The 12271-nt window shown below is 38.3% G+C and overlaps 2 protein-coding genes across 6 annotated transcripts in view; one reads left to right on the plus strand and one right to left on the minus strand.

Annotated features, from left to right (window-relative positions):
• Window positions 1–12271, minus strand: part of LOC138702125 (cytosolic carboxypeptidase 1-like) — a 225387-nt gene that overhangs the window by 110092 nt on the left and 103024 nt on the right. The window lies entirely within an intron of this gene.
• The window catches only part of nw (narrow), a 35616-nt gene that overhangs the window by 21196 nt on the left and 2149 nt on the right, over window positions 1–12271 (plus strand). Inside the window, exons 3-4 of one of the 2 annotated variants that reach the window (XM_069829726.1) lie at window positions 2263–2500; window positions 3980–4143. In XM_069829726.1, the coding sequence (XP_069685827.1) occupies window positions 2263–2500; window positions 3980–4139 (398 nt within the window). In that variant the 3' untranslated portion in view covers window positions 4140–4143. The remainder of the gene's footprint in view (window positions 1–2262; window positions 2501–3979; window positions 4144–12271) is intronic. The other variant, XM_069829724.1, reaches the window with a different exon arrangement.

Raw genomic sequence — 12271 nt, forward strand, 5'->3', positions numbered from 1 at the left:
ATTCACCTCCTCCTTCCTAATGCCAGCCAATAGCAGCGCGTACTGATAGCAGCGATGCGTCAGATGACTTGTCAGTCAGTAGCGACAATGGTTCAGATTTATGGAAGGAAACTCTGACTCCGCCTCCAGCACAGCGGTAAGGTTTAGTAACCTGCTACAACGGAGTTTTCCCAGTTGTTAACCTATAACTTATTGTATTCAGACATACAAATAAGGAATAATTCGATTCCCGCTTGGGCTGATTATCTGGTTGGGTTTTTTCCGAGGTTTTTCCCAACAGTAAGACAAAAATGTCACGTAATCTATGGCGAATTCTCGGCATTATCTTGAAATTTCATCTCGCTATCACCAATTCCATCGACGCTAAATAACCTCGTAGTTGATACAGCGTCGTTAAATAACTGGGTAAAAAATAATAATGAAGAATTTATAGACCTACAGGTACCTAATATCTTCCAATGATTTTTTTGAAGGTTTAGGATAACCGAGCGAGGTGGTTCACATGGTAACGCTTGAGATTCGCATTCGGGAGGTCTCGGGTTCAAACCCTGTGGCCGCCAATCTAACTGGCGTTTTTCAAGATTTTCCTCAGTCACAAAGGCAAATTCCGAATTGGAAATTTACATAGCCTACTATGATTCATCACCGCCTTAATTGCCATTATCATAAACGTAAAAACAAAATCTAAATTGGTTACATGAACACAAACTATCTACAACACACAGCAGAAACAGGAACTCAACAACAGTCAACGCCTACTGATGTACCTGAAGATCCTACACACGCGATATGACCATAGAGATGTATAAATACATGTAAATAAAAAAAAATTAATGATGAACTAGACAGGGTTCAGTAAGAACTCAGAATAAATTACATTTGAAGAGTCCACTCCAAGAATGATGGATGTCATTTGGAATACATTTTGCAGGAGAAGCAATTGAAAGTTTGAAATGCTTAGCGCTCAAAGCTTAACAGTGATTTTCCGATCATTACTGGACAATGGTCCGGTTTCTTCAACCTTTGTTAAATTATAACAGTGTGTTATTCCATTTTAACTGTAAACTTAACAGGTGAAGCATTTTTTCAACTACTGTTAGTACTAACAGGCTGTTAAAACCTATGTTAATTTAACTGCCCAATTTCATGCAGTTAAATCATTTAACTCTCTGTTAGCATAGAAGTATCCAATATGGCTGGTGCGTTAGATGCTGAACTTATATATCTGGGTTATTTAGAAAATGATATCCATGAATACATAAACAGAGGGGTTGATTTCTGTGATTTGACAGACCAGAAGTTCATACAAAGGTGTAGGCTATTTTCTGCCAAGCCTCACTTTTTTGCTTTGAACTTAGATCCGTTTGTTTGTTTGTTCCCATTAATTGGTTTATACTGCGAAATAATTTCCAGCAGAATGTTTCTTTCGAACGAAAAGAAATTAGTCCCACGATTTCTTTTTGTTCCAGTGTTTTCCATTTCATAACAGCAATACCAATACGCCGCTCCACGCTATTGTGATACAGACGAGGAAAGAAGCAGAAATCAAACCTGAGAGAATAGAAAGACTTCTATCCTCTCTGAATCAAACAACAGAGACAAGCGAGAATCGCAATTGTCAGAGTTCAGAAAACAGAAGTGAGCCTATACTTGGTTATAGGTTATGGTTAAACTCTAGAATCTCTGGTCCTAACAGAGTTAACAAAGAGAATGTTAAAATGTGAAATGTAAAGCTGAAGAAACGTAATATTTTTAACAGCAATTCATACTTTTAACTTACAGTTAATTAACGCTATGTTAGGTGCATTTTAACAAAGGTTGAAGAAACCAGGCCAATGACTATCAGTGTTAATGCCATATAACTCTGTATGTACATTCTATAAATGTCTTAAGCTATGCATTGACAGTCTTGGTTCATTTTCGACAAGAAAGTGACATCCATCATTCTTGCAGTGGACTCTTCAATTTTCAACAAAGGATGCTGGCTGTTTTCATTGTTTCTCTGTAAATGCAGCTTTAATTTATTGTGTGAATTTGTACGTATGTAACTATTTATAAAACCGTGTGCATTGGAAATAATAATAATAATAATAATAATAATAATAATAATAATAATAATAATAATAACATAACAACCTAAATTCAGAGAGTTGTCTGTAGGAGATGTGAGCTGGCAACAATGTGGGCTCGAGTTCAGTCGCCCCGGGGACCTACCAGATGAGTTTTTCATAATTCGTAGAATGCTCGCTTTCTCTGTCCAAGGCTACAATGGTCACGACTACTGGACGTCGGGGAACCGCCTGGGAGCGGACATGCTCATCTGGATGAGCTCCGGGGTCACGTTCAATGCCACGTTCGACTACATGAGGAAGGCGCCGTTCTACGAGGTGGAGAACAGCACCAGCGGGGAGGACGCCACCGAGACGGACCCCGGCACGTCGGAGAAGCCTTTGGTAGTCGAGTCTGGCAGGCGGGCGCGGCGAGCGGGGCTCAGACAAAGGTGAGGGAGACGAACCCCGGCCCATTTACACCACAGTAGCATTTCCAGATACAAACACAGCGGATTCGGCGTGACTTTGCGCCACGATAGGTTTGAATTTATCTTTGTCTGGTAAGAACAGCATAATGTATTTTAATTTATTTTGTAGCTATACCGGGTGTCCCAAAAGTTCGTGTATTAAATTTATGGGATGGTAGAAGAGGCCAAAACAAACATTTTTTGTCAGACAACTTAGAGTCGGCGTTGCGCCCTTAGCCCTGTAGACAGCGTAGGATTGGGAGCGCTGCGTCACATGAAGCACGTCACACTGATGGGTAGAGCTATTGCCTGCCCACTCTGCGCTCAAAGTGAGCACCATAGAACTCTGAACAGAACGGCGAACCATTCCCTCTCGGACTATCGAAGCTGCTGCGTTCAAAATCTTGTTCTCAGATCCTCATTTACACTAATACACCCATGTGACCCCATAAGAAGAACTCCAGATTGATAAGGTGAGGAGATTTTGGTGGCCAAGCAACAGATCCGGAAAGACATGTGTGAAATATGCTTGATGGCCATCATGCTGCAACCACATGCGTTCCTTACTGCCAAGAGAATCTCTTCCAATAAAGGAAGGGTTTCTTGGCTAAGGTTTAAGTAGGTTTAGCAACTAAAACGGACTGATCCGGAGCTGCGTTCGGGCTTGGGTTGGATCCCCCTTCGGTCTTTGGTTTCTTCCGAGGTTTTCCACAGCCGTGGGACTGAAGCCGGATGGTCTATGGAGAGTCCTCGGTATCAACCCCTTTGATTTGATTACCTGGCTGGGTTTTTCCGAGGTTTTCCCCAACCAAAAGGCAAATGCAGGGTAATATTTTGGCGAATCCTCGGACCTCACCTCATCCCACTACATCTCGTCAAAATATTGTAAAAATATTTCATAAAATTGTAAAAATTGTAGAAAATTACTAAATTGTAAAACTGTAAAAATTTGTAAAAATTGTAATTGTAATATTGTAAAATTTTGACTTGTTCCACATCTTAAAGCTTCATTGCTCATGTAAGATCTATGGAATAAAATAAATGAATGAATGAATGAATGAATGAACGAAGATTGGACCAACCAGCTGAACAGAGAGAACGCCATCTAGCAGGATAGCAGTACAACACCGATCCTAAGTTGTCTGACAAAAGTGTTTGTTTTGGTCTCTTCTATTATCCATTAATTTAATGCGTGGACTTCTGGGACACTCTGTATATTCTATCTTTCTAAAGACATTCGGATCCAGGTCGGATAGCCTACAAGGACTTAGTCTCATATCGTTCTACAGAACTCTGAGTAATGGATCATAAAAAGATACTTCCAGTAGCATAAACAACCTACCAAGAACAGCTGCTGTTTTCCCAACCACCGGAACAGCTGATTCTAGTCATGGACAGTATTTGACAGCTCTCATTGCTAATCTAAATACATTACTTAACACTTGTTTTATGTTCCTGCAGTCGAGAGGGTGCAGTGAAGACAGGATGTGTGGCACTGAAGGCCCCGGAACTGGACTGGGATACGGACGACTGTGGGCAGCTGAAGGACTTCATCTGCGAGCAGACGCGGTGCTACTACTACAACTACGGCTCTATTCCAGTCTCCACGTCCCAGGGGTAAGCAGGTGAGAGCATTCACAGATAAAAAACTTAAAAGCAAAATTCATATATTAAAACAATTGACATTTAACGAAGATGGTGCCTAGCCTTTAAAATTAACAAGGAAATAACTTCATTTTAAAGTAAATAGGTGATCTCCCCTTCTTTAGAAATCTAAATACATGCCTTGCTACGTACGATATAAAGAAGCTCGAAAAGCTCTCCACGACCACAGCCCTGCGCCTCTTCTACATCCAGATCGCTCCAATAGTTAGCTACGCGCTGAAAAAGATATGGGTTCACTTAACCTCAGCGAACCTGAAGAAGCTAGAAGCCGTGAAAGCGTCATACCTAAAAAGAGCTCTTCAAGTGTCAAGAACAACGCAAACGAGGCTGGTATACCTATTACTGGACACGGATTTCTTCGTAAGAGAGCTGATGACGAGCAACGGCCTTCAACCTACACCAGCATATGAGGCCCACGTTAGGGACAGAGAAGAAAAAGCAGCAGACGTGGACCAGGAATTCCTTCAGACGCCAGCCATGAACACGGAAGAATGGAAGAAGCCTAACTTCGAGCTACGTCACGTCTTCACGAGGACGGCGGCCCACGGGTTCCACCATAGGATCTGTGCAAAACGAGGATACCACTCGGCCTCAGAGCAGTGCATCTGCACCCTCTGTGGGCACAGCTGCAGTCAGTATCATATACTAACCTGCCAAGCAAGGACTGATACACTAACGTTCTACGCAAAAGAAGGCAACTTTTGAGTAAAATGTAACAATGTACACATTGTGTTTAATAAATCTTATTATTAAATACATGCCTTGTCTTTAGATCATACCTGCACAAACAGCACTCAACGAGCGCGCGCGCTCCTTCGGAGCGGGAGAGCTGTGTTTACCGCTCGCCGAAACGGACAGGAAGATACGTCAGAATGACATAGACTTGATGTGGGTAGAGGAGAGGAAAACGACCACTCAGTTATCTAGTGGAGTGCAGTGTGTAGGCCTATTCTCAGTAACCGTTTCACGTTGCTTACCTACTGCTACAGTACAGTATGGAGGAATCTAAAAGACGGAACATAACATTTAACATTTAACGATTTACAGCTCGAACTTATTGATCTTCAGTGTGGCCTAAGGGCTAAAAGATCGTTTGAATAATACTACTAGCCTGGTTGAGTTTTACAAGACTAAACATTAGCAATAATATCCACGACTACACAGGCTTGCTGTGAAAATGATTGCTATGTTTGGCTCAACATTTATATTTGTGAGCAACTGTTTTCTATAATCGACTTTAATAAAGGCAGACATCGAACATCTGTAACTGATGTTTCATTACGATCAGTAGGCTACTGTTCCTTTCAGCTGCCAACAGCATAAAACCTCGTTTTGATGTACTGATAAATAAAAATATAACAAAATGATATTGTACATTTAAGTAAAAGGTAAAGGTATCCCCGTAACATGCCATGAAGGCACTTGGGGGGCATGGAGGTAGAGCCCCATGCTTTCCATGACCTCGGCACTAGAATGAGGTGGTGTGGTCGGCACCACGCTCTGGCCGCCTTTTACCCCCGGGAAAGACCAGGTACTCTATTTTATAGGAGGCTGAGTGAAAGTTCTGAAAGTTTGACAACGAGAAAAAATCCTGTCGCCACCTGGGATCGAACCCCGGACCTTCCAGTCTGTAGCCAGCTGCTCTACCAACTGAGCTACCCGGCCGCCATTGTACATTTATGTAGCTATAGAATTTCTATTACTTCTGTAAAATAAATATTTCTTTATTAATTAATAATAGCCCAAGATAGTTTTGCAAACACTGAACGGGAATTCATTTCATAAACACTCTTACTAGTACTGTATTTCTTTTTCTGCATATTTTGTACGAGATCACCCCTTATTCCAGTCCACCCTTATAGTCCACACCTGTGGAGTAACGGTCAGCGCGTCTGGCTGCGAAACCAGGTGGCCCGGGTTCGAATCCCGGTCGAGGTTTTTTCCGGGGTTTTCCCTCAACCCAATACGAGCAAATGCTGGGTAACTTTCGGTGCTGGACCCCGGACTCATTTCACCGGCATTATCACCTTCATATCATTCAGACGCTAAATAACCTAGATGTTGATCAGCGTCGTAAAATAACCAAATAAAATAAATCCACCCTTATAGAGAGCGCAGCTAATATCTGCATTCCGCTCATGAGCTGTGAGCCGGCTCGGAGAGCGCAAACCTTGTGCAGGCCTGCTTTAGATCTTGAATTAAATAATACGTCGTGCTGAATACTTTTATCACCCCAACTTTCTGTGAAAATATTTCAATAGTAGGTATTAGAGGGATGAAATTCCTTCATCTAAATGTTTTTGGAAACACGAGCTTCAAACTTTTTCCGCTGCGGCAGTGAATCTCTTGCTGTTGTTCTTCATCTCACTATCAGATGAGCTTCAGACTGAATAAGAAAGATGGCGAACAGTCTGAGAGCGAATCTATGATCTATTAAGGGGGGAGGTACACAATGGCCTGCAAAAATTTAGTGAAATTCATTTTTTTATATCTCTGCTACTATAAAAGTTAAATGAACAAAACTTTCCATGCTTAATATACATACATTACACTTTATAAAACACCATTCAGAATATTGAAATAGCTAATAATTACCTATAAAAATAATATCAAATTTGCATAATTTTTTACAACCATACAGCATTTAGCTAAAAAAACACAATTAATTAAATATCTGCATGATTCTTTTACTGGAATGTTTTAAAGACCTACATCAACAATATAGTGTAGGATCTTTTACCTATTCCTTCAGTAATATTTTTTTCTTAATCAAAAATTTTAGAATAATAATAATAATTTATATAATGTAATACAATATTGCCTGGGTAGTGCAGTCAGTATACCGCTGGCCCTTCTGTGCTCGAAGGTGTGAATTCGATCCCGGCCCAGATCGATGACATTTAAGTGTGTTTAAATGCGACAGGCTCATGTCAGTAGATTTACTGGCATGTAAACTAACTCCTGCAGGACAAAATTCCGACACACCGGCGACGCTGATATAACATCGGCAGTTGCGGGCGTCGTTAAATAAGCCATAATTTAAATTTAAATTTTTACGTTTGTAAAAAGTTATGCAAATTTGATATTATTTTTACAGGTAATTATTAGTTATTATTCTGAATAGTGCTTTATAAAGTGTAAGTTTTTATAGTAGCTGAGATATAAAAAAAATGAGTTTCACTAAATTTTTGCAGGCCAATAATGTACCTCCCCCTTAAGGGGAGATAATGATGAAATTTGAATTTTTTCATTAATGCACAATTTTCATTTTTTGTATGTAGAAACAGCATTACTGCAACATCTTAAATTGGAGATTATTTTTGAAAAAAAGGAGGCTCAAATTAAAAAGATTATACAGAAATTCACTAAAATGGATATATTTCAGTCAGTTTCAAAGATAAACTCAAAAAAATTCTATGACGACATTTTATTCCTCAAAAGCATGCTTTTATGGAGGCATATTTTTCAAATGCAACAAAATAGCGAATTTATACTTTAAAAAATTCCTAATGAACTAAAGACCCTGTACATTAGAGCTTTAAAAATCGTATGACAGCAGCTGACAATGCCATATTCATTCATTCATTCATTCACTCATTCATTCCATTCATTCATTCACTCATTCACTCATTTATTCCACTCATTCATTCACTCATTCATTCCACTCATTCATTCACTCCATTCATTCATTCATTCACTCCATTCATTCACTCATTCACTCCATTCATTCTCTCATTCACTCCATTCATTCATTCCATTCATTCATTCCCATTCACTCATTCATTCATTTCATTCATTCACTCAGTCATTTATTCATTCATTTCATTCATTCATTCACTCAGTCATTTATTCATTCATCCACTCATTCATTTCATTCATTCATTCACTCAGTCATTTATTCATTCATTTCATTCATTCACTCATTCATTCATTTCACTCATTCATTCATTTATTCACTCAGTCATTTATTCATTCACTCATTCATTCACTCAGTCATTTATTCATTCATTTCATTCATTCACTCAGTCATTTATTCATTCATTTCATTCATTCATTCACTCAGTCATTTATTCATTCATTCCATTCATTCACTCATTCATTCACATCCACTCATTCATTCACATTCACTCATTCATTCACATTCACTCATTCATTCATTCACTCAGTCATTCATTCACTCATTCATTCATTTCATTCATTCATTCATTCACAGTTTGCTGAGCAAGGCAAATCCTAAACGCGCATTAAATTTTATGAACTGTATTTTTCACATATCAAAGAATATTTTACATAATTTTTTTTTTTAATTGACGGTTTTTCACCACATTCAACCATCCTCTCCGCTGTAATCTAAATTATTTCAACATAAAAATTGATTCTCAGAAAACAGTGCACTTCAATTTACTGAACCTACGTGTCACTGTGATGACAGCTGTTAACTTGTGTGTTTAAATGATTTCTTTTTCTTTCTCTTTTACGTTTACAAGAGAAAAGGCGCATTTGTCATTGCTTCATTATTAATTTCTGTGTATTCGTGCTGTAAAATAAATAGCACTGTCAAATATACCAGCAGTTTCATCTAATTTGCAATGAAACTAAAACAGTTCTGCAACTTGGTTTTGTGGGTTCTTACCAAGTAACAGAATTCAGCTATTCACAGTCTATCTTGAAATGCTCACTGAATTAAACTTTTAATATGGGTGGACAAAATTTCTTAAACACATCCCCCTCAGGAAACCCGAAATGTCAGCTATTTACTTAGAATTTACGTAAATGAAGCGGACAGCTGACTCATTTCTGATAGTGTCTCGTCCTAAACGTACCAGAAAAAAAAAAAAAAAAAAACAATTCTTTCATATATTTCTGCTCCAACTAATAGATTAATTATTAACGTGTTTGAAGTTAGGGTATTTTCATTTTATTAGATTTTTTATTTTTATTTTATTTTATTTTGTTGGGTTATTTTACGACGCTGTATCAACATCTAGGTTATTTAGCGTCTGAATGAAATGAAGGTGATAATGCCGGTGAAATGAGTCCGGGGTCCAGCACCGAAAGTTACCCAGCATTTGCTCGTATTGGGTTGAGGTAACTTGTCCCGATCGGGATTCGAACCCGGGCCACCTGGTTTCGCAGCCAGACGCGCTGACCGTTACTCCACAGGTGTGGACATGTTTTTTTTTATTAGAAATCTGTACTTAACTTTCATTTTCAACCATACGTAGGCCTACTGTGATAAATGGTATAGTATTGAATTCCTTCAACGGTTTAAGGTTTTATGACAAAAAACTGCCGTCCATTCACTTTTCATAAAGGACTATAAATCTATCCATTCGTTTTGGAACAACGCAGAGTCGGGGACCTCAGTCTTAACCATTCGTAGTAGATAAAAATTCCGAAACGTTAGACGAGCGTACGCATGGTAGCAGTGAAGTACTATTAAAATCTCATCAATATGCATGCAACACGAACACCATTCACTGTTGCATTCTTTACTATGTGTCCAGCCATTGCTTAGAATTGCATTAGGAATGTACAGTATGATTCATAAAGAACACAATTGATGAAATGTCTTCCATCCAAGTGTAGTCCAGCTTTAGAAATTCTATTCCAGCTCATTCTACTTAAAAACTGCAGCTAAAACTGGTTGAACGTCTGCATCCGACATCTTCATTTCAAGCTCAATTTGTACAGTCAACTCTTCAGTTTACAAATTCCACTTCATGCTCTTACAATACAGGGTCATTCACAAGCCACTTCAAACTTCAAAGCTTCATAAATATTATATTTGGGGGAGGGACATCACTGTACTGGGCAAACAATGGTTAATGTTTGTATTTGCGTAGTTACCATTTGTTGATTAAACATTAATAATTTTTTTTAACACCAGCATTATAAAGTCTTTACTACTGTAGAAAATCGTTCATAAAATGCCATTATTTTATGGTATGCAGCAATAAAATTTCCATAGCAACAATTACGTCATTAATTATTTTGTATTTATAAGTTCATAATAATGCTACGCCATAATATCAATATTAAATTAAAACAATGTATTTCTAAAAGAAAATAAATATTTTATTAATCAATATCGCAATCTTACTTCTGAATATCGAAGTTAAACATACAAATGAAATGTAATATTTAATCAACTGACTTGTTCACTCTTTCTGAATTCTTTTGTTTTCTTACTCTGCAATAATTTAATAAATTTCTGGTATTTTTTTTTCATAATTTTCACAACATTTCTTTACGAACTAAACCCAATTCTGATTTATAAGCTAATATCTGCTGGTATAAAATGATTTCCATGTTCACCAACAATGTCAATAAATTCAACAACAATGACGTCACGAGTTTATTGCAGGCTTTTGTTTCAGAATAACTGATTAGAAATTTGATATCTTATTTACCAATTTCGTTTTTACTAATTGTTATAATGTTGTAAAAAAACAATACAGAAAAAGAAATGCCATATGAAACTTGTTTATAATGTTATATATTTACTGTATTCATAAAAAATTAGGCAACTTGCTTCGTTCGTTTCCCAAACATTAACTCATGCAATAAAGTATAGCATCATAAACTAATTTAATAATAATAATATACAGTTATTAGGACCTGACATAATTAGGAACATTAAATCCAAACGTTTGAGATGGACAGCACATGTAGCACGTATGGGCGAATCCAGAAATGCATATAGAGTGTTAACTAGGAGGTCAGATGGGAAAAGACCTTTGGGGAGGCCGAGACGTAGATGGGAGGATAATATTAAAATGGATTTGAGGGAGGTGGGGTATGATTCTAGAGACTGGATTAATCTTGCTCAGAATAAGGACTGATAGCGGGCTTATGTGAGGGCGGCAATGAACTCAGGGTTCCTTAAAAGCCATTTGTAAGTATACAATTTTAATTAATTGCAGTAGCGGCTGGTGGTCAAAATAATGAGTGTGCTACAATTTCTATATTGGCCTACTGTATACACTTATATGTATTTATCTTAATTTGAGACTCGCCTAGTGACGAAATATGAAGTCCATACGACGTTCCTTCCTACTGCAGAACCTGTCAATTACCTGGTGTTAAACCCTTCAACTTGGATATCATTCTCTTTTCTATTGACAGTGTTACTTCACAGAATGGATCCTGTGAATTGTTGGAGGCTATGTATCGTAACAATTGGACAGCTCCATCTATATTCCGGAAGGCAGATGTTCCGTATAGAACTCAAAGTTGTGTCTTTAACACTCTTTTGTTCAGTACAGTATAGCTGTTGACAGCAACTTCAAGTTCGCGTTCAGGAAAATTAGGCTATCCAAAAATTGCCAGAAAATTTGCTGTTTAACAATTTTGTTGCATCTAGATAGCTTAAAGACTGGAAACGGTGAGTAGTTTTCTGAATTATACGGTCACATACTTCCTTGGCTACAGTTTTCTGGGATTCCATTCTCCGTCGCTTGCTGACTGATTCAGGAGGAACCTCAAAAACCAGGTAGACGGCAGCAGCAGTCGGACACTTGAATTACCAAATAGGCCTACATTGTAAATAGTTCCGAGTTCTTCCACAAACAAACAAGCATTCTCTCGTTACGCTTTACTTTTGCAATCTCCAAGCTGTGTTGTGCTGAAGCTGACTACAGCGCTTCCCCGCGTAAAAATAGCCAATCAGGGCAGTGATTTCAGCTTCGCACATGCGCATTAATTGTCTACATTCTCATTTAGAGTTTTGAGTAGCACATTGTACCCCCTGAGGCACCAAATAGCTAAGAGCGAAGACTAAACACTCTATAACGCGTCATGAACATAACCACGGGAAATTGTCAAATGGCAGATCAGATGCTATGGTGGTATTGCAAATACATTATTTGAGCGAAAATTATCATTGCACTGTAGCACATAAGGACGGGCCGCCCCTGATTAATTGATTAACTAGCGGACTTACTCGTGTTAATTATGTAAGTCTGTCCGGCTTACAGCTGTTTCAATGCTTCACACACCATCCTCAGAGCCTACTAGATCTCGGCGTCATCTCGAACTTCTCTGCCTGTTGTGTGGGTGCGTTTGATTGTTGAAAAGTGTTGAAAA

This window comes from Periplaneta americana, chromosome 6, assembly GCF_040183065.1.
Source record: "Periplaneta americana isolate PAMFEO1 chromosome 6, P.americana_PAMFEO1_priV1, whole genome shotgun sequence".
Classification (NCBI taxonomy): Eukaryota; Metazoa; Arthropoda; class Insecta; order Blattodea; family Blattidae; genus Periplaneta; species Periplaneta americana.